At 33.2% G+C, this 24,368-nt stretch overlaps 2 protein-coding genes and 1 long non-coding RNA gene across 4 annotated transcripts in view; 2 read left to right on the top strand and 1 right to left on the bottom strand.

Annotated features, from left to right (window-relative positions):
• Positions 1-10,028, top strand: part of Pdk (pyruvate dehydrogenase kinase) — a 97,021-nt gene extending 86,993 nt beyond the window's left edge. The window contains exon 8 of the mRNA XM_067775051.1: positions 7,162-10,028. Within this exon, the coding sequence (XP_067631152.1) occupies positions 7,162-7,233 (72 nt within the window). The 3' untranslated portion in view covers positions 7,234-10,028. The remainder of the gene's footprint in view (positions 1-7,161) is intronic.
• A 2,201-nt stretch (positions 10,029-12,229) lies between these two features.
• Positions 12,230-22,737, top strand: LOC137245041 (uncharacterized). Its single transcript, XR_010951243.1, has 2 exons — positions 12,230-19,183; positions 19,238-22,737. It is a non-coding gene; the product is annotated as an uncharacterized lncRNA (long non-coding RNA).
• The window catches only part of ced-6 (PTB domain-containing adapter protein ced-6), an 87,330-nt gene continuing 84,997 nt past the window's right edge, over positions 22,036-24,368 (bottom strand). For both annotated transcript variants that reach the window (XM_067775049.1, XM_067775048.1), the window contains exon 7: positions 22,036-23,413. In XM_067775049.1, the coding sequence (XP_067631150.1) occupies positions 23,354-23,413 (60 nt within the window). In that variant the 3' untranslated portion in view covers positions 22,036-23,353. The remainder of the gene's footprint in view (positions 23,414-24,368) is intronic.

Raw genomic sequence — 24,368 nt, 5'->3', positions numbered from 1 at the left:
TGTGAACGATTTTGTAATTAAAATTTACTAAACTTCCCGATAAACTACAAGCTTGAAACTTGGAATATAGTTCAGAACGCGAAGCTCCGATAGGTGGCGCATGGATCGAAATATTTCAAAAAATCACATTTGTTTTCCGATTTGGCTTTAAAAGCGATTTGTGAATAAACTAAGAAAGATAGAAAACTGCGGTTTATTACATTGGAAAGAGCGTTAAATTTCGTATAAGAATCACTCAAAAAGTGAAGAACGGTATTTTCGCACAATAGGGTCGTTTCATGATTCCAGGTCACATATATGTATGTATCACTTTATTTGTTAACCGCTGTTGCTATATACATATGAACATCACATATGTACTTATAAAGCAAATATGTTAATTTACGTAATAAAATTATATTTCTTAAGTCCAAATTGTTTGTTCTTTAGCCCTATGCTATTAATTACATACATACATACATATTAGTTTTTTAACTTCCTTTAATTATCAACAAATTTTTGTTCTTATTTACCTTTACTAAGCATGCAAATACACCAACTCTATAAAAATGCTATTTACAGAATTATATACACCATAAATACTTATGTAGCTGAAAATAAGAAAAATAAAAATGTTTTGAATACATGTGTAATTATTTGGTTTTAATTTAATTTTTTCTATTTAACCGTCCGTTATGCTGTACAGTTACTTGCATATATTTTTTAGTTGTCCTTTTCTTGAGTTTTATAAGAGATTTTATTTTCAGTTAAAATGCCCAGTAGGTAAATATATTTCTCTCGTGGTTGTTGGTGTAGTAGTTAAAATGCCCTAACATGCAATATTTTAAGAATACAGCTGTTGTGTAAAATTTGTTTGTGAAACGTTTTCAATACAAGCATAAGGTAATATGCATGTTGAGCTCCATACTTGTTTTATACTCAGCTGAGCAGAGCTCACAGTGTATATTAACTTTGTTCGCATAACGGTAATCCGTAACGGCATAAACTAATCGAGATAGATATAGACTTCTATATATCCAAATGATCTGGGCAAAAAAAGAAATTCATTTAGCCATGTCCGTCCGTCCGTCCGTAAACACGATAACTTGAGTAAATTTTGAGGTATCTGGATGAAATTTGGCATGTACGTTCCTGGGCACTCATCTAAGATCGCTATTTGAAATGAACGAAATCGTACCATAACCACGCCCACTTTTTCGATATCGAAAATTTCGAAAAACCGAAAAACAGAAAAAGTGCGATAATTCATTACCAAAGACGGCTAAAGTGATGAAACTGGGTAAGTGGGTTGCCCTTATGACGCAGAATAGAAAATTAGTAAAATTTTGGACAAGGGCGTGGCACCGCCCACTTTTAAAAGAAGCTAATTTCAAAGTTTTGCAAGCTATAATTTGGCCGTCGTTGAAGATATCGTGATGAAATTTGGCAGGAACGTTACTCCTATTACTATAGGTCTGTCCTTCCGCTCGGCCGTTAACACGATAACTTGAGCAAAAATCGATATATCTTTACTAAACTTAGTTCACGTACTTATCTGAACTCACTTTATCATGGTGTAAAAAATGGCCGAAATCCGACTATGACCACGCCCACTTTTTCGATATCGAAAATTACGAAAAATGAAAAAAAAAAATGCCATAATTCTATACTAAATATGAAAAAAGAGATGAAACATGGTAATTGGATTGGTTTATTGGCGCAAAATATAACTTTAGAAAAAACTTTGTAAAATGGGTGTGACACCTACCATATTAAGTAGAAGAAAATGAAAAAGTTCTGCAGGGCGAAATCAAACACCTTTGGAATTTTGGCAGAAATACTGTTCGTGGTATTGCATATATAAATAAATTAGCGGTACCCGACAGATGATGTTCTGGGTCACCCTGGTCCACATTTTGGTCGATATCTGGAAAACTCCTTCACATATACAACTAAGGGACACTCCCTTTTAAAACCTTCATTAATACCTTTAATTTGGTACCCATATCGTACAAACACATTCTAGAGTCACACCTGGTCCCCTTTATGGCGATATCTCGAAAATGCGTCCGCCTATAGAACTAAGGCCCATTCCCTTTTAAAATACTCATTAACACCTTTCATTTGATACCCATATCGTACAACACACATTCTAGAGTCACTCCAGGTCCACCTTTATGGCGATATCCTAAAATGGCGTCCACCTATAGAACTATGCCCCACTCCCTTTCAAAATACTCTTTAATACCTTCCATTTGATACACATGTCATACAAACACATTCCAGGGTTACCCTAGGTTAATTTTGCTGAATGGTGATTTTCCCTTATTTTGTCTCCAAAGCTCTCAGCTGAGTATGTAATGTTCGGTTACACCCGAACTTAGCCTTCCTTACTTGTTATGTTTGCGATGGTCGCTAATAATATTAACATATTTCATTCATGATAAAGCTGTCGCCAAGTTCCAATTTTAGATAGATTTGAGTATATAAAATAGTAATAAAATTAAAGAAAAAAAAAAACTTTTTTAAAAATAAGCTTTTATTATTGGTTAATAAAATTAGCTAAAAAGTAAAAAATAAATTGACTGTAAAGAAATATAACACTTTATAAGTTCATTGTAACCATTAACGATAATTAGGCTTTTTCGTCTGCGACAAAAAAAAATTCCATATTGTACATAATTATATATTTTTAACATTAAAACTTTACACCTTAATTATTAAATCTTACAGTTTATATCACAGTACGAATTGTTCTAATAAAAAACGTGTTAAAATTTGATGGTATGATAAAGAATATTTGGAACCTCCTTTTCTTGCTATCACAATGTAACACGCTTTTATTAGAACAATTCGTACTGTGATATAAACTGTAAGATTTAATAATTAAGGTGTAAAGTTTTAATGTTAAATATATATAATTATGTACAATATGGAATTTTTTTTTGTCGCAGACGAAAAAGCCTAATTATCGTTAAACGTTACAATGAACTTATAAAGTGTTATATTTCTTTACAGTTAATTTATTGTTTACTTAATACAATGAGCAAGTTTTTTTAAGCTGCGACTGAATAACAGTAGATGTCCCAAAAAATTATACAGAGTTTATTATTCGAAAAACACAATCCGCACGGAAAAATATAAAACTGATTCCTGTTGGGGTGTTATTGGTTTTTTTTCAGTCACAGTCACAGTTAAAAGCCGCTGTGACTTAGAGGACATTCACAGATAACGTTGTTTCTCAAAAATCACGGGATCGGCCAATGATACAGTAAACCATTAAATCGCGGGTAGGTAATTCACCATTGGGGAAATGTGGCATGAAATTTGTCAATTTTAACGCTAGAAAAATTTTATTTTGATATAATAACCACAACTGAACTATTCTTTAACGTTTTCAGTAAATTTTAGTGAAATTTTAACGAAAACCGCGCTTTTTTTGCTAATCTTCAAGTTGCCAATGTGGTGAATTACCTACTGCCAGTTTGACAATTTCTATTGCTGCACGTCGTTGACCATTCTCTAAAGCTCTACGTCTCTGCTTACTACATTTTCTAATCTATTCATGGGTCATTGGACCAGGAGGTATATGTGATACTGCTCTGCTCTGTTCAAGAGTTGCCAGAATACCTTTTAACACGACACTTGTAAAAAATTCAGGATTTAATGTTCCAGAACGACATTAGCAGTTTGACATTCACTTGCTTGTCGATCTCACAATGTATATGACTATCCTAGAATTTAAACGTGTGGGATGGAATTTTGTCATTAAACCGTTAACTATAATCTTTGTTATTGTGTGAGTAATAGCGCAAAGTTGTATCGCTACTGAAACGAGGGAGTACCCAGCAGAATAAAGCTTGCTTAAGACGGCGCATGCAGTTTTCATTTTGAAAATATTTAGGTTTATAAAATAGCAATAGCAAAAAATGTATTCCCTGTGCAGATATGATTCAGAAGTGGCATAAAACTTGAAGTTTTGCAAAACATTAGTGTGGCTTATATAGAGAGGATAACATTGACATTGAAATGCTATGCCTTCGCAATAACAGACTACTTATACTGTATGACTTACATGCATGAAGTTTCCTTTTGGAATATATACGGGTTTTTAAAAAGAAACAAAAAATGCTTTTCCTATGCGGATATGATTCAGAAGTGGCATAAAACTTGAAGTTTCGCATGACCCGAATCAGGCTTAAATTGACCGAACAACTTAATTTACGGGTGACGCAAACTCATTAAATAAGCTGATATCGCGATATCTCAAGATCTTAGTATTATTTGGTCGTTGAGTAAACTTCTTCTGGTAATACTATGTACTCATTCAGTATATGTATGTGAGGTCCTCATGGACCGGCCGATTCCACCTACACAGCAGTATTTTTCTTGTGGAATCTAAATTTTGTAATTTTACTTGCCACGGATTTTGAAAAAGAACTTTAGTATGTACAAGCACACTATATTACGTTGGCATCATTAAGTAGTAACCCAACATTTTCATTTTCTAGTCGTTTTTGTCGTCCTTTCCAGTGCTTTTGTATGCTTTTGCTATTAGTTTGAGTTCAGCGCTTAGATAATTATATTTTTCTTTTTGTATATTCCAGAATTTTTCCAACCATTGGCGTTATTATTATATAGTCACTTCACGTCCAAAAACAATTAACGTATGGTTTTTATTAAATACTATGCTTGAATAATTTTAATTAAATTGGTTTTTAATATTCCTAAAAGGTTTTTTAAAACATCCACATATAAAAGAACTTTCACATTTCATTTTTAACCCCTAGTACATGAGACCTTCATACATATGTAGAAATCTATATACGATTTAACGACTGTTGAGTGAATCAACGTATCTCAGCTGCCGTTTTTGAAACGCTCTACCTAAAAGTCTATTGCAAACCCCTTTATATCCGAACTCGTTTGAAACACGTCATAACTTACATTTTTTAAAAACTATAATTTAGAATTTTGTTGAATTACGACTATCTCAGGGCGTTTTCGAATTGGCAGCCGAGATCGGATGATACACAATTCAGTCGTCGATATCATGCGGCACTGTAGATCGTCAGTCTGTCAAACTAATTTAGTTTTTTTTTATTTTAATCAGTAGATAATATAAATATTCTCTAGACATCGGAAAGCAGGTCATAGTTTTTGCTCTTACATATGTAGATGCACCGGCCTTATAACTTTCCGTCATTTGGCAACTTTTTGAAAAAAAATAAATAAATAAAATTGTGAAGGCCTTCAGACCCGCCAGTTCAAGATTTTCTCATTAACGCTTTTCTGCCTCCTATTTTTCGAAAAAAAATCGCCCTTCAGCACAAATAAGCGCTATTTTTTGCATCAGAAAGTCCCACAAAAGAAAGTGATGTGGAACTCAATGGCTGATTCATGAATATGATGCTCTTCACACCCCGAAAGATATCAATCTTTTAATTTCCTTCACATTAGATGGTAATCTAAATATCTTATGGTGCACATCAAAGAAAGATGGAGACCCGAGGATTCAATGGCGTCAAATTTATTGTTCGCGCTGCACAAAAGGATTTGCCACATACGTAACACTCTCATAAACCTTCGGAAAACCTTTTTGCATTCGATTTGTCCACTTGATATTTGTAGTAAATAAGCACGGCTATGGTATGATAGCGTGGAAGAGATCATACACATATGTGTGTGCGCCCGAATATTATTAAAATGAGTTCTTTTCTGCCATGTCCTCTTTCATTGGCGCGTGGGCGCAGTTGAGCGACATATCGAAGACTTCTTTTTATATGGAATGTGGCCCAACGTCCGCAGACAAGCGTAAAGTATTTGACGTTCAAGCAAAGACGGTGGAATACAAAGATGTTGCATGCGCGAACTTCAGTGTAAAGCATCGGAGCGTAACAAAATTCTAGTTGGACACTTTTACCACACCACAAACTTTAACACACTTTTTAACATAATTTAAGCACGTATATAAGGAAAGGTTCCGACTTAGACATAAGTGAGGTGGACAGCTCCGTCCGACCGCCGCTGAGTTATCTCCTAGGGAGAATCGACGAATATGAGAACAGAGAAACGGACTTGCTATGTACCAATAGGGTTGACTGCGAAGTCTCAAGGTTCTTATGGCCATGCTTGGATAGGGAAGGCACAAGCTTCCTTCTCAAACTGAGCAAATCTGCGGTGAGGGTACTTACGGGGGTCATCACAGCTCATTGTGCTATGGCACCAATGCTCCGACGGTGGCGAATACCAACAAGCTCCCTCTGCAGAAGCTGTCAGGATGAGGAGGAGTCGATCTACCAATTTCTCTGCCGATGTCCGGCGCTTCAAAGAAGAAGGCTCAGATTTCTGTGCTCACGCTTCTTCGACAGAGGGTGGGAAAGCGGACGTCTCGCTTCTTCTTGGGTTCATCAGGGAAAGCAAGTGTTTCGTTGAGGACCACTAGGAGGTAATGGTGCTAAACGAATTTGCCGCCACCCTGTACTTACTGAGGGCACTCACAATGGAAAAAAATTTCTCCGAGTGGAAGTGTGTGTAACACTCACGCACGCCCTCTTAACCTAACCTAACCTAACCTTAAGCACGTAAAATACACTGATGAGAGTTTGAGAGAGTGAAAATTAAAATTTTGAATAGATTCGCTGGATAAAAAATCTACAAATAATTGTTAATAATAAGTACAGACAGTCGTACTTTAACGCATTCTGATGTGGTGAGTGGTGAGAGTGTCCTACTACAATTTTGTGAAGCTTGCCTCACACTACTTTTCGCGCATGCGAATGTATTCTACCGTCTTCGGATGAAGTTTCTGCTACCGAAATTCCGATACCCAGTCTGTTATTTTTTAAAAAGGACTCTACTAGATACGGTCAGGTGGATTGGTGATATTTCCTAGCCCAATTCCAAGCATTTATTCGATCGTGATGAACGGAAGGGAAAGAACGTTAAAAAGTGCTTAAGTTAGACTTATTAACCGAGGCTTCGTTTTATTAGTAGAGCCATTGAGAGACCATATTCCAAGCCGTTATTAATTTGCTTATTTAACATAATATATTAACTTTACACTCATCTTCCACAATTTCAATCTTAACTAACATTTGATACCAAGCAAAAATGTATGTGCTTTCAAAAATGACTGCTCATAAAAAAAAATTAAAAATTTCTCTTTATCTTAACTTACAGAGTTCAGATATGAATGCACGCCAGATCAGTGCTGCAATTCCGAAACGTTATAATGACATAGAAGCTTTATAGATCGAGGAAGATGGCAGTGTTGTTGAATAACCAACAGAACAATCGGCAATCATAGTTGAACCAGTCAACCCTTTGATATCAAAAGCTCAGGAAAAATTACGGAATAGCAAAAAACGGTGGGAGGAGTAAAAGTGAAAGTTGTGATTGTTGCTAGTATTTATAGAAAATGTTTTAAAGCTCGTAATACTGAATGTTATAGGGTGAATACTAGGGTGGTTCAAATTGTATGGGGAAAATGAGGGAAAAAACTTCAGGTGCACATCCAGTTTCTGAATCTAGGGGTCATACTGAGTAATATTGTCCATGGAACCATAGGTCTGAAATGAATTTCGAGCCTCCCTAATTTTGTTAGAAAATTTTACATCCCAATCCGAATCCGAATTAGACATTTATTTTCATGTATTTCATTTGTTAGAGCCGCTTTTCGGATTGGAATATAAAATTTTCTAACAAAATTAGGGAGGCTCGAAATTCATTTCAGACCTATGGTCCCGGAGGTTATCGCGCCTTAAATTTATTTTTTTATTTTATGGTCCCATGGACAATATTACTCAGTATGACCGATAGATTCAAAAACTGAATGTGCCTTTTCAACAATAAATTTGACCCACCCTAGTGAATACACTCTTCAATTTATCATAATGAGGAGTAAGAAGTTATGATCGTAAAGTAGAAATTTTAGTGACGGGACTTATATCTTTCATGAAAGTAACTGATGTATATACGGATTGCGTAAGATTTTCAGAGAACGCAAAATGCTACAGCTTGAAAATCGGTTTGACTGCGGCCTCTCTCTATCACACTGAAAGAGAAACATATTTATTACAAAGAGTACCAGTCTTAATCCTGTCTAGAGAGGATATTTTATGATTTTTTCAAAAATGTCTCTGATTTTAGAACTTGATCTGCATAAGAAATGGAATAAAGAGCGTTTTTGAAAAAGTGGTTTGAGATAAGATATTCCTCGTGTTCCAATGAAACATGAACCAGATACGGATAGAGATCCATATAGTTCACATTGTTGTTGAATTTGAATGTTAAATACCTATCCGTATCTGGTTCGCGTTTCATTGGCACATGAGGATTTTGAAACGGCAGCTAAGATAGGATGATCTTCTATGCAGCCCACGCTTTCATGTTCATGAAAGGTATAAAACTTATTACATATGTATATGGAACTAGAGTAGCGAATGTAAAAAAAACTATATAAAAAAATTAATATAAATAGTATAAATATATAAATAATATTTGCAACAAATAGTAAACAAAGTTACAAAAAAGTATTGAAAATGAAGTATAATCTAGAGTTTTGCAAAAAGTAGTAAGATATTAGAACACGAACAAAATTTGCAACAAGTAGTAAAATATTAAGAAATATTTGCAACAAGTAGTAAGAAAGATACTTTCAAAAAAACTAAAGAACTGGACCCATATCGTGTTATACGGTCCCGGATGAAGAACCAATTTCACGCAAACGATAAATATGAATCTGTCAAACAATTTATAAAAATTTTAATAAAACAGGGGTTTAATGAGTAAACTAATGTCATTCGATGGATTCACCATTTCAGAGCTATTGTGATTTAAAATATGAATTTCGATCAAGAAACGTATAACGCGATACGGGCCCTGTTATAAAAAAAATAAATTTATATAAAAAAAATTTAATTAAAAAAGAGTATTTAAAAAAAATATGCAAAAGCAATTGTGGAAATTTTGAATTTATGCGATTAGTTATATGATGGGAGTGACTTAAGGTGTATTAACGTATGATCATAGATATATGACACATCTTGTATTAAGTAAGCAAAAATTTAAGCTTTTAAAACATGTAACGCAAATTTGTTAAGAGTCCCAAAACGCAGACTGACTAATTGGAAACGCATATATATTTGTAGATTCTATGTACTTACTGATAGAATGAAAATTTAAAATTGCCGGATTTTTAATCCTTTTTCATTTCCTTAATCGTTTTTATACCCAGCTGTACTTGTACACATGGCATTATAACTTTGATTGGATAACGGTTGGTTGTACAGGTATAAAGGAATCGAGATAGATATAGACTTCCATATATCAAAATCATCAGTATCAAAAAAAAAAAAAAAAAAAAATTCGATTGAGCCATTTCCGTCCGTCTGTCCGTCTTTCCGTTTACTTGAGTAAATATTGAGATATCTTCACCAAATTTGGTACACTAGCTTTTCTGGACCCAGAATAGACTGGTATTGAAAATGAGCGAAATGGGATGATAACCATGTCCACTTTTTATACATATAAGATTTTGGAAACACAAAAAACCTGATTATTTAGTAACTAATACGCCTAGAATGTTGAAATTTGACGTGTGGACTGATATTGAGACTCTTGATAAAAATTTGAATATTTTTTTTTAAAATAGGCGTCGCATCGCCCACTTGTGATAAAATCAATATTACAAATATTATTAATCATAAATCAAAAATCGTTAAACCTATCGTAAAAAATACGGCAGAGATGTTGCCTTTACTGTAAGGAATGCTTTGAAGAAAAATTAACGAAAACGGTTAAGGACCACGCCCACTTTTATATAAAAGACTTTTAAAATGGTCGTGGACGAATAAAATAAGCTGTTTTAGCGAAAAAGAGCTTTGTATCAATATAATTTTACTTTTTAAATTGAATTATAACATTAAATTGGAAAACACTAAAATTTTTGAAAATGGGTGTGGCCAGCCCCTTTTTATACCTTTCATGAAAATGAAATGGTATATTAATTTCGTCACGAAACCGAAAATTGTAAGTCCTTAAAGGAAAATAGATAGACCCACCATTAAGTATACCGAAATAATCAGGTTGAAGAGCTGAGTTGTTTTAGCCATGTCCGTCTGTCCGTCTGTCTGTCTGTCCGTCTGTCTGTTTGTATGCAAACTAGTCCCTTAATTTTTGAGATATCTTGATAAAATTTGGTGAGCAGGTGTATTTGGGTGTCCGATTAGACATTTGTCGGAACCGACCGGATCGGACCACTATAGCATATATCCTCCATACAACCGATTTTTCAGAAAAAGAGGATTTTTGTAATATCTTACCCAATTTAACAGATTGAAGCTTCAAACTTCACCATATACTTTCGTATATTGAACATATTGTTGCCTGAAAAAATTTATGAGATCGGTCGTATATATAGTATATATATGGTGGTATATATAGTATATATATGGTGGTATATATATATATATTTTCGCAAATTTTAGCACCATTTTAACAGCTAGAAGCTTCAAATTTCACCGAATATTTACTTATATAGCATATATTGTTGTCTGAAAAAATCATAGAGATCGGTTGTATATATAGTATATATCTCATACAACCGATTGTTCAGATAAGAAACTTTTCGCAATTTCTACCCCATTTTAACAGCTATAAGCTTCAAATTTCACCGATTGCTTACGTATATAGCATATATTGTTGTCTGAAAAAATCATAGAGATCGGTTGTATATATAGTATATATCTCATACAACCGATTGTTCAGATAAGAAACTTTTCGCAATTTCTACCCCATTTTAACAGCTATAAGCTTCAAATTTCACTGATTGCTTAGGTATATAGCATATATTGTTGTCTGAAAAAATCATAGAGATCGGTTCTATATATAGTATATATCTCATACAACCGATTGTTCAGATAAGAAACTTTTCGCAATTTCTACCCCATTTTAACAGCTAGAAACTTCAAATTTCACCAACTGCTTACGTGTATAGCATATATTGATGTCTGAAAAAATCATTGAGATCGGTGATATACATAGTATATATCTCATACAACCGATTGTTCAGATAAGACACTTTGCGCAATTTCTGCCCCGTTTTAACAGTTAGAAGCTTCAAATTTCACAAAATGCTTTCGTATATAGCATATATTGTTGTCTGAAAAAATCATAGAGATCGGTCGTATATATATTATATACTTCATATAAACTGTCATATTGACCCCTTTTTTACGGCTAGAAGCTTCAAGATTCATCAAATTTTCTTCAAATAGTTACGTTTACGTCATATATTTTTGAAATACGTGATTCGTAGCCATAGTTTTTACATGCAGACCACAAAAAACGGGAAGCTTTGCATCCTCACACAGATTACCTACCTATTTTTTATTTTATATTTATCTTAAAAATCGTTTAGATATGTTCAAATTTCACCAAATGCTTACGTGTATAGCATATATTGTTGTCTGAGAAAATCATAGATACCGGTGGTATATATAGTATATATCCCATACAACCGATTGTTCAGATAAGAAACTTTGCGCAATTTCTTCCCCATTTTAACAGTTATAAGCTTCAAATTTCACCGATTGCTTACGTATATAGTATGTATTGTTGTGTAAAAAAATCATAGAGATCGGTGATATATATAATATATATATGATGGTATATATAGTATATATATAGTATATATATATTTTTTTTACGATTTCGGCCCCATTTTAAAAGCTAGAAGCTTCAAATTTCACCAACTGCTTACGTGTATAGCATATATTGATGTCTGAAAAAATCATTGAGATCGGTGGTACACATAGTATATATCTCATACAACCGATTGTTCAGATAAGAAACTTTGCGCAATTTCTGCCCCGTTTTAACAGTTAGAAGCTTCAAATTTCACGAAATGCTTACGTATATAGCATATATTGTTGTCTGAAAAAATCATAGAGATCGGTCGTATATATATTATATACTTCATATAAACTGTCATTTTGACCCCTTTTTTACGGCTAGAATCTTCAAAATTCATCAAATTTCATCAAATAGTTACGTTTTCGTCATATATTTTTGAAATACGTGATTCGTAGTCATAGTTTTTACACGCAGACCACAAAAAACCTGAAACTTTGCATCCTCACACAAAGTACCTACCCGTTTTTTATTTTATATTTATCTTAAAAATCTTTAAGGTATGTAGATCTGTTCACTATATATTTCTTATCTTATACATCCGATTATTCGGAGATTACGAACGGGATAAGATTATTGTTCAGCCCCATTCATGAAAGGTATGAAGTCTTCGGCACAGCCGAAGACAGTCCCGTTCTTACTTGTTTGTCTAAGCAATTTTCACAATGTTTCGGGAGCCATAACTCGAAGAAAACTTTACATATCGTAACAAAATTGGGTACACATATTTTTCTTATAGCAGGAAATATTTCTGGTAAAAATGGATAAGATTGGTTAAGAACCACGCCTACTTTTATATAAATGACTTTACAAAGGGTCGTAGGCAAAAATAATAAGTTAAATCTTAGCCAAAAATAGCTTTGTACCATTATAACAAGAAATGGGAAAAAATTCAAATCTTGAAAAATGGGCGTGGCACTGCCCCCTTGCTTACAATGCATTTCCCAACGTTTCTGGAGCTATAACTCGACGAAAAATTTGGTGCAAATGTATGCCTTTTAACGGGAAATATTTTCAGTAAAAATGGACTAAATCGGTTAAATCGCCTTCTTTTAAATAAAAGATTTTGTAAAAGTGCGTAGATGCAGGTAATAAGCTATTTCAAGTAAAACTTGGAAAATTTCATTAATAATCCTGCCCTTTTTATCCTTTTTTTATATATACTTGCTTGTAAACAGTGGGGAAATCCCCATATCTGAAGGACAACTGCATTATTACCCGCTCAAGGCCATTGGTGTTAGCCTCTGCATCATTTTTGCTTCTTTTAAATGAAAATTAGTTCCGAATAGAACCATATGTATATGTATTATTGCGCAGCCTTGTAACACTATTAAGCACACAAAACAAACAACAACAGCAATTCAAGTGTACAGCTGGGTATGTAATGTTAGGTTTCACCCGAACTTAGACTTCCTTACTTGTGTAACATATTAGCTATCATCCGGTGGCAAAATCCTGAGCCAGATAAATAATTTTGCATGTAAATGCAACAACAACGATTTGAGCCAGGTAAATCCAGATAGAAGTCTGGTTCAATTTGTTAGTCAGATAATTTGTTAATTACTTCTTTTTAGGTTGGCAACGCGGCCTTTAATATACCTACTCTTTCAAAAATAGTTGTCGCTGCTTAGCCTTTTACCGTATGAGTTAAATGAAAAGCAGCGCCGACATCTGCCTATCATATTTCACGTGTGCGAAAATTTCACGACATCTGCTTCTCAAATCTCTCAATGATCCAGAGCATTCCCGTGAGAATTGAGCGTGAGTCGGAGTTGTAAAACTCACTGAAAGACGGCAATTGTTAACAAGTTCGACACATCCCTGTGCCGCTAATTAATAAATGCTTTATAACACTAACAGTAATTTAAGTAGAGGAAATAGCAAACTGCAATAGCCAGTGCTGCCATTTTAGCTATTTTGAAGCTAGATGCCTAACAGATAATAATAGATAACAGATAACGAATTGATTTAAGGCGAGCTTCTCGTCCAATTTGCGTCGTGCTTCTTTTAATTCTTCCTACAAATTGGCGGGATGGGAATTGAATCCAGGATCTTCGGTGTGGTAGGCGGAGCACGCTTCCATCACACCACGGCGGCTGCCCTAATGCTAGCGTTATGGTAGGCAGAAATCGAGGAATAGTCACTTTATTAAAGCAAGATGAACCCAATAGTGATTCAGTTTCTAGGGAAATTAAAATTTTTGATTTCAGTAACATTTAACTGGTTTTCTGAATTTGCAAGTGGACAAAAGAGCTATACAATGTTATTTGCTACCATTAAGGGTGGACTTGAACCATTGCGAACTGCACCAACACGAATGAGATAACATTGCACTAAAAGTTCAAAATTTAGAACTTACGAAATTGCCTGATGATGATTACGTGGCGGTTTTCGAAATGGTACCATCGCAATATGCCAGTAAATGTTTCTTTCTTTCTTTTCAGTTTCTCTTAGAAAAACAGAACAATTGAATATTAAGTTATTATAAGCCGGTGTTAACCTCATGAATTCTTAAATAATAAGTATAAATTGAACACACCATTAAACAAACAAACAGAAAAATTTTCAAAATGCAAAAAGATTGGTGTTCTGAGTAACTTTTTAATAGTTATGGAATTGCCGAAATGAGGAAAGGATTTCTGCAAAATTACGTTCACAGTTTCCAGATCATTTTTGTCCTTTTCAGGAACTCCAGAGCTATAGAAAATCTACTCACATCACATTTGTTTCTATCTTTCTCATTGTTAGGAACTCCAGAACTATTGAGAAGCATTTTTTTTCAATTTTCAAAATTTTAAAAAATATGGATTGTTGGCCGAAATTTCGCAAACCGTTTTTCTCCTGACAAGCTCGGCCTAAAATCTCTTCGGAGGTTATCGCGCCTTACATTTATTTATTTAATTTATTTTTTCTCCATTTCAGGAATTCCATAACCATTGAATATATACTCAGAACACTATTTTCTTTCTATGAAATTGGAAAACAACTTGTTTTTTTTTAAGTTTTTTACAAGAAGTATTAACTGCTTATACTAAGATTTTTTTAGCCTTACAAATTTTTATTTATACTTTTTCTAACCAAAAAATAATCAATCTAGCCTTTTTCTAATAAAATTCTGGCAACACTGGCAATAGCATGTATACAGCAACAAAGAGCGGCACACGACATTGCATAAACTACACACACACACACGTTTATATCGCACAGGCACAGAAAACCGAGAAGAAAACAAGCTATTACTCGAGAAAGCTGTTAGCGTAAACCCCAGAAGAAAAAAGTGACAAACCAACTGAGCGGTATATAAGCAGCGCAATCCAAGTAGTTATTAATCAGCTTGATTTCAACACGTTACAAGTGAAGCACGCAAATATATTACATTGTGAAGTTCTGCTACAATACTAGTGCTGATTACAGATGATGTACAGAATATTGAAGTTTATTTAAATTGGCTTTCGAAAACTTTTTTGTTCACCGAAGATAGCACTCAGGTTACATATTCTTCATTACATGGTTTTCTGTCGCTTTCAGCTTAATTTGAATCTACCCGATTTACGAGTAAACCAGAGATGACATTTCTTGTTTTCAAATATCTCAGAAGTTAGTCGCTCAGTACATCTTATAACCGATCCCATAGAAGACGTAACAAACCTACAGAAAAAGCTCAGCGATCCCATTCTCCCCAGGCATGAAGACCGGATAAAGTTGTTATGTGTATTTACACATGGGTAACACCAACAAAAAAAAACACACCACGAATACATAGATTGTACCTTAATCTTGGATTTAGCACGAAAGTAGCCAGTTGAAATTTATTCACAAATTAAGTGTTTTCAAATGCACATGTCCCACATGTCACAGGACAATACAGATTTCACACAGAAACTTAATCGAATCACAATTTAGTTTAATGAAATAATTAAGTTCACCTGTTCACACAGGGTTACTTGCTTCATTAAGCTAACATCTGTCATCAGCGCCAAAAAAAAAATATTACGCTTTACTCCTTAACTATTAAGACAATCAAAATAAAATTAGTGCGCAACTACTTATAGATGTTGCACCTAGCCAAATGTGTGCATATTTTCGCAAAAGCCGTATTATATTTTGCTGCAAAGGCAGACAAAAAGAAATATTTTTAATTTTTTTGAACTTTTTCTATTATTTGTAAATTATTGAAAGTAATTTATTTTTCATTGTCATTTTTTGACAATAAAATGCTGATATTAAAGCTTATCATGATGAAATAATAAAGGTGATGTCAACAACATAACCTCACTTTTTCGGCAGCTATATTTGCCAGTATTTACTTGTACTACAAAAGTACTAAATTTTTATTGCTAAATTTTTCCTACAAATTTCCTCAAAAAATTTAGTTTTCTGCAAAATTGTATCTATAATCTTTTAGGGAATACAAAGTTATGTTTATGTTTATGTCTAAAAAACTTCTGGAAGCGGCTTACATAGTTATTATATTTCTAAACGTATAGTAAAATCTACTCCGATCGTAGTAGAATTCAAAGGCAGTTATGTATGATAGACAACCTATGCAAATTATGCATGCCGAACTTGTCAGAATAAAGGAAAACGTCAACGGGATGAGCACACCTGAATATTAATTTCATCATGAAGCTTATAATGTGTTACAATTTTTGTTTGCGTTTGATTTGCTAGTGATGATCAATAGATGGTTAACATTTCATTTAACGAACACGCGACGTTGCAATAGCTACTCAAACTTTGCCGAAGAACGTGATGTTCTGTCATAAGAAGTAACACTGATGCAACAAAACTAGAACACACCCATCATATCATATATAGTGCATGCTGGCAATCACTGCAGACTCCTACTTACAATATCTACTTTTAATAAAATAGCATGCTCTCTAATAAAAATATTATATTACGAAGGCGGTGGCAATTTTAAACTCTAGTCAACTTTACTTAGATAAACCGAACCTAATTCGATGAATTCCGATTAGAAATTATTAACAACGCCCAAAAACCGTGATCGCAAACGGCTAAATCTCGCCAAATCGGCTCTCGCCTTAACCTCCCCTCTGAGGTATATGACAGCAGCGTACTAATATTATAGATATGAAAGTTGTCTTCATATTGATAGTCCTTCGCCGGATAGACGTTTGGTCAGCATTGCCCTTAAACAGCCCGCGGAGTCCTCAAACAGTTCCAAAAAACTCGAGTTAATTGTTTAACACCGTTGCATTTTGCTAATAATCGCAACTTTTTAAATTATTGGGTGTGTTCGATAAAAGAAGACTTTAGATTCGGATTTAGCACTTTGTTGTTGTTGTAGCGGCAAAGAGTCTCCCCGAAGTATATGGATATTGTTTTCAATGCGTACGGTCATTTGCCGGATATAGATCAGGTACTTATCGGTGAGAAGGACCATTAACGTACTAGTTCGCCAATCTCAAGAATGATTTAGTATGACCACATGAAGAACATGGTCTCGCCAGAGCCTGGCATGCTAAATATGTGCACGATACATTCATACTTGTAACGCAATTCCCCTCGCATAGGTGAGGTTGGAAATTGGGTAGCGGAAGCTGTGAAGTTATCAAGCTTTGAATTGCGCTTATCAAACCCTGAAGTTTAGCACGTCAAAATACCTAAGGATAAAGCTATCTGTGAAAGCTAGAGCTCTTGAAAATCGATTATTCGATTAGTCTCTTAGAAAAAGATGTTGTAAAATAATCGATTATCACTAACCGATTGTTTGATTCATGGTTCTATAATTAATGGTTAACGCGCTACGTGAGTTAATCGGCTTATCGATAACTACTGTAGATTTTTTTATTTCTTGAATTATGGCAAATGATAAAGTTTTTGCTTTTGCAATATATAGGTACCCACTTGTAGATTAGTTCACAATTTGATATTAAGTTCAAGTTATTCAAGGTCAAAATGGGAACATATCGGTACACAAATGACCCAGCACCTAAATTGCACTTAATCTTTTGAACCAAGCTAGAATTGTTTAACTCTAGCTTCGCATTATAACGGTTTCAATTTGTAGACTAATCCACAATTCAACCCAGGGTCGTATCACGAATGGTTCAAGCGCTACGTGAGATATCGCGTTTATCGACAACTACTAACAGCTAAACCGATTGTTTCGTATATCTCTTGAACCAAGCAAAGTTTCAATTTTTTGTTGTATTATATAGCTACCTACGTGTAGATTGCCGCATAACTTCACTCAATATTCTACCGCTAACAGTTAAGGCGCTAAGTGCGTTAATCGGTTTTTCGATAACTACTCCCCATTTGAGTACATCTCTTGAACCAAGCCAAATGGAGCCCTGAGTCAAATTATATCTTTATCAGTTCATAGGTACCGATATAATGCTGCGAAAATCTTGCTTGGTTGAAGAGATATAGGCCAATTTAGGTGCTGGGTCAATTGTGTACCGATAAATTCCCATTTCACCCTAAAGGGTTAATGATAGAAGTTTATAAGAAATTGTGGATAAATGTACAAGTGAGTACCACCTATATACTGCAAAAAAAAAAACTTTGACACTTGATTTGGCTCAAGAGATTTACGCAAAGGACAGCAGTTATCAAAAATTTATTAATCCACGTAACGCCGTTACCGTTCACGATAGAATATTGAATAAAATCGTGCCGTAATGTACAAGTGCTTAGCTATATGATGCAATAAAACAAATTTTGAAATTTTGCTTTTTCAAGAGATATACACAAAAATCCGTTTAGTCGTCATAAGTTGTCGATAAACAGGATATCTCAGTTAGCGCTTGAACCGTTTATGATAAGACCTTGAATCAAATTGTGTATTAATCTAAAAGTAGGTGTCTATATACTTCAAAACAATAGTTTAGAAAATCTTGCTTGGTTCAAGATATATTAGGCACTTTGGGTGCTAGCTCATTTGTGTACCAATAATTCCCATTTATGCCTTGAAGGGTTAATGATGAAACTTTATATCAAATTGTGGATTAATCTAAAAGTAGGTACCTATATACATACCGCAAAAACAAACACTTTTTACTTGGTTTAAGAGATAAACACAAATTGACATTAGCTATCCATAAACCGATAAGCTCTCGTAGCGCGTTAACCGTTATGGCTTTTAAACTGCGAACCTCAACAACTGTGATTCAGAATACTGGCAGCTTTAGAGACTTATGCCCCTATTACGGTTTACAGCTCAACTTAGTTGTGTTGTAATCGAAACAACTCAACTTTCACACAACTCAACTCTTATTTGGTATTACGAATTACAACTTATTTCAGTTGAAGTTGAATTGTTGTTGCCAACCTAAAGCAGCGATTATTTGACAGATAAATGAGCAGCTGATTAATTTGTGGCTAAAAGTTAAGCATTTGCAAGTGATTTTTTATTAGTAGCAAATCTATTATCATAGATTTATTTTATAACGACGAAAATGTTGGTGACAAAATAGAGATGTCGCGAATAGGGAAAAAATTCGCGTGATCACTACAATCTCTTGGAACTACCAAGGACCAAGTAAGAAAACGTTCTAGTGACAAATTTTGACCTTCTAATGAAGTTATTTCGCAGATTTCTAAGTTGTTTTCGCTTAAGTAAGGAATCATTTTGTTTTTTACTAAACAAAATGAAAGACCATTGCCGCAAACGCATTCTAGGGACGGCTGTACCCCTATTTTCAAATTATGCGCTGTACTCTGATTCCTTGCTGACGGCAGCTATCAAAAATGCTGTGCAAATGATTTAAGTGTTGGTCTGGAAAACATCTACAGTTTTTATAGAGGTTTTAGATATTATTGAGGAGCATATTTGTGCGTAGTGGATTAAAACCCAAATGACTAAATAGGAGCAACGCGCTTCAAAAATCGCATTTTACTCTACAACAGGATTCCCAGGAGTAGTGGGTAGTATCTATGGGACTCACGTTCGCTTAATTTCACTTATTTTGGCTGCATCAGAACTGCGGCTTGCCTCGTTCATCTTGAGGATGTCGCTCCATAAGTTCCGATAAGTTGTTTAATATAATCCTTCGTTAAAACCTTGTTTTTTCAATAAATGTGTATAAAATTGTCGATTTTAAAATTTGTTTAAATTAAATTTAAAAGGTTTAATTACCCGCTTTCCATTTGTATACTCAGAGTGCTTTGCACACAGAGTATATTAACTTTGATTGGGTAACGGTTGGTTGTACAGGTATAAAGGAATGGAGATAGATGTAGACCTACATATATCAAAATCATCAGGATCGAAAAAAAATTTGATTGAGCCATGTCCGTTCGTCTGTCTGCTCGTTAACACGATAATTTGAATAAATATTGAGACATCTTCACCAAATTTGGTACACGAGCTTATCTGGACCCAGATTAGATTGGTATTGAAAATGAGCGAAATCGGATGATAACCACACCCACTTTTTATATATATAACATTTTGGAAAACACAAAAAACCTGATTATTTAGTAAATAATACATCTAGAATGTTGAAATTGGCGGTGTGAACTGATATTGAGACTCTTGTCAAAAATTTGTAAAATTTTTTTAAAATGCGCGTAGCACCGCCCACTTGTGATAAAATAATTTTACAAATATTATTAATCACAAATCAAAAGTCGTTAAACCTATCATAACAAAATTCGGCAGAGAGGTTGCCTTTACAATAAGGAACGCTTTGAAGAAAAATTAAGGAAATCGGTTAAGGATCACGCCCACTTTTATATAAAAGATTTTTAAAAGGGTCGTGGACGAATAAAATAAGCTATATCTTTGCAAAAAAGAGCGTTATATCAATGGTATTTCATTTCTCAAGTGTATTTATAACAGTAAATAGGGAAAAATTCTAATTTAAAAAATGGGTGTGGCACCGCCCCTTTTATGACTAAGCAATTTTCTATGTTTCGGGAGCCATAACTCGAATCAAAATGAACGGCTCGTAATAAAATTTGGTACACAAATTTTTCCTATAGCAGGAAATATTTCCAGAAAAATGGACGAGATCGGTTAAAGACCACGCCCACTTGATTATATAAAATATTTTTAAAAGGGTCGTAGACGAAAATAATACGAAATATCTTAGCGAAAAAGAGATTTATATCAATAGAATTTTACTTTCTAAATTGAATTATAACATTAAATTGGAAACCACTAAAAATTTTGAAACCGGGTGTGGCACCGCCCCTTTTATGACTAAGCAATTTTCTCTGTTTCGGGAGCCATAACTCGAAGAAAAATTAACGGATCCGAATAAAATTAAATATTTCCAGAAAAATGGACGAGATCGGTTAAACGCCACGCCCACTTTTATTTAAAAGATTTTTAAAAGGGTCGTAGACTAGAATAATAGGCTAAAACTTAGCAAAAAATAGTTTTGAATCAATGATATTTCGATTATCAAGTTTTATTGTAAGAGGAAATGGGGAGACATTTTTTTACACGGGCGGTGCCGCGTGTTATGTAGAAAAGTAATTTATGTGAAATGAAATGTACAATTGAAGCTCACGCAGAGTATATAATGTTCGGTTACACCCGAACTTAGACACCTTTACTTGTTTTAACTTCAAAATTTTCTGAGACCACTGGCAGTAATCAGTTGTCAGATTTTGATGTCTTTGGCAGCTACACCAACACAAAGTTGTCAAAGGTAATGCCAGAAAAGTTATAAGACTAAACAACTTCAACCGACATTATTTTTAACAGCTTGAGTTGTAATCGGTAATACCAAATTGCAAAATGTCAGCTGAAAGAGAGTTGATTTCTAAACTGTAGTAGGGGCATTAAGGCCGTTTTCACCAACTTTGGTTACTCTAACTTTATTTCATCCATCTATTTAAAAGCCGGTTGGGAAAAATCCCTCAGGAAAAATTGAAAAATGCTGCAACCCATATATCATAATGTCAGTAAGAGTCAAATGGTTAATATGGGAACCAAACTCATTGAGTCAAACTACTAAAAAAATGTATTGCAGTCAGCTGAGTGAAAAAAATTGGCAGTTTTCCATGCAAATGAAAATATTTTAAATTGAAGTGAAACAATTTCCAGCTTCACTAATTCTGATTCTAACATAGCGAGTTTTTGAACAAAAAAAAAAAATACAATAAAAAAAAGAAGAAAACATTTTCTTTACACTGCCCTCAGCAGTCGATATTTAAAACATAATTTGTTTTAAGCTTTTTAAAGTAATTTTAGTTTGTTAATTAATATCTTAGAAAAATTGTCGTAGAAGCTAGTTATTTATTATGTAAGCAATTTTATGTGTTTTTAGCAAATAAGTAGGCGCCTGTATGATAAATTGTTTAAAAAACATAACAACACAAAACTGTAAATCCGATACATTTTAAAAATATAGCTAAATAAAAAGAAGAAAAAAAAAACACTTTTAAAAACTTTTCGTTTGTTTTTTATTAAATGTATGCTTCGCTAGCAAATAACGTACTCGTACAATGTACAAAATTACAATAATAATAATCACCATTTTCTTTTATCATTATCATCAAAATAATTATAAACATTTTATTAACTTATTGAGGATATCATTAAATAAAGATATTTTCATACAAATTAACGTAACAATGCATTTTATAAATTTAATTATTTATTTTGTGTAAGTGTTAGTGTTCTTTGACAACTTTTCTTTTTTTTAAATAAATTAAAAAAAAGATACTACGTTATAAAATTGATCGTAAGCAACGTTAGGATAAATTTTTATTTGCGTTTTTTTTTTTAATTTACAGATTTAAATATTTTTAGGTTATCATTTATGTTATGGAGGAAGTAAAAATAGATTTTTAAATTCTTAGCAAAGGGAAAGGAAGGTGGGTGGGGCGGTTCTAGTATTACGCTATCACTTTAGTCAAACAACAAAATTACACACTTTGTTTCTCTTTAGCAACATCATAATTATCATAATCATCAGCAACATCAATCATTTTTATTTTAATTTTTTATTATTTTTATTTTTATGATTTTTAGCGTTTTCACTTTTTCGGCTAAAATAAGCAATAATTTTTATCTCGAATTATCTTAACAAAATACTAATTATTATAATAATAATTCGATAGTTATTAAACATACAATAATTTTTATAACGATAATAAAAAAAGAAAACATTACAATAAATAAAATAATACATAGATAGATAAGTTTATTTAATTTTATTTATATTTACTAAATTACATAAATTTATTGGTTCATACACATTTGTTTAGTTGACAACTGACGGGAAGAAGCAAAATTATTACACTTATTACAATTGCAAAAAAAAAGAAAAAAAAAACACAAAAAACAGCAGTTAGGTCTAATCGAGAAACGAAAATTTAAGCGACAAACACATTAAGTAAGAAATTTTAAATAAAATTTTTTCTTTTGGAGCGCTTAGTGTTTATAATTATATGTGTGTTACCTGTAAGCTAATATTATAAATTGCGTTATTTATTTCATTTAATACATATCTATATACACATATAAGTATTTCTGTATACTATAAGTAAAGTAAACAGTACAAATATTATTCGATGCAAAAATATTACAGTTTTACGAATTTTCCCCTTCTTACTACTTTCTTTTTTGAAACTTAATTTCGATTATGCTGCAGAGATTCATAGTTGAAAAAAAAATGTACTAATTGATATGAGATTAGAAGCATTGATTGGTAGCCAGTGGTATTAACATTGTGCTAAGAGAAGTTTTGCAGCTCTACTTTCGCAGTGGATCCAAACTTTCCAATGTAAAGTCATCGACACTCAACATCTTGCTCTGCAAAAAAAAAAAATAAAATAAAAAATAAGAGAAACACTTTAAAAATAAAATAGACAAATTATATTTTAAAGATTTTTTGTTTAAAGTAATAACTTTGCTTTAGGATAAGGCTGGTTGATATCAACGCAATGTGTTAACGTAAGAATTACGCCAATCAAACGTTGGACGCTGCACATAGGTAGATTTTAGACATTTAGGCGGCCATAATTGAATTTCTGAAAGTTGCCCCAATTACAAAAAAAAGCACTCACACAGCTTAAGAATAGACAGGGGAACAATAATTCTACCCCTTCCCGGCCATCGCATACCTGGCATTAGCTGTCAAGTAATCGGAATTTAGCTGTTTCTGAAACGCGTTTTACGGTTTTTTTTTAACCTATGTGAAATCGCATGTTTTAACGTGAATATCCTAAGTTTTAAGACAATTAAATTGAGTAATTGTCATGGATTCTGATTGTATCATATCGGGATACAAGTTCATGATGGCTGGTAACTTTATATGTATGATATTTTTCAATAAAACTAGTCTGGCAATACTGCGCTTGCCAGACTAAAAATTTACATGTTCAGATTGACTTTAGATGTGAAGGAATTCAGTTGTGATTTGAGTGATAGAGAAAGAATTGATTGTGACAGTTTCTGATTAAAGTGAATAAAGATTTGGGTTTTTTCGTAACCATTTTTCCCAACTATAAACGTTGGTATTTATATTCTTTATTGTGAGAAAGGGTAAGTTCCAAATTATACACTGATATTTCAGGTAAATACTAACATTATTAATGGTGTTTGTGATTTTTAAAAGTTATAAATTGATAAAGAACCTATTTTATTTATGATGTTAAAAAAAAATTTATTTTTGTTTTTATTTTTGGTGTTCAAAACCAGTTTTCTTATGTTTCCAAATCCGTCCAAGTGAAAATTAGTTTTGAACATGGTACTTGGCACAATTAAT

The sequence above is a fragment of the Eurosta solidaginis genome, chromosome 3 (genome assembly GCF_040869045.1).
Source record: "Eurosta solidaginis isolate ZX-2024a chromosome 3, ASM4086904v1, whole genome shotgun sequence".
NCBI lineage: Eukaryota > Metazoa > Arthropoda > Insecta > Diptera > Tephritidae > Eurosta > Eurosta solidaginis.
The sequence above is the reverse complement of the archived record's forward strand: the minus strand, read 5'-3'. Positions and strand labels throughout refer to the sequence as shown.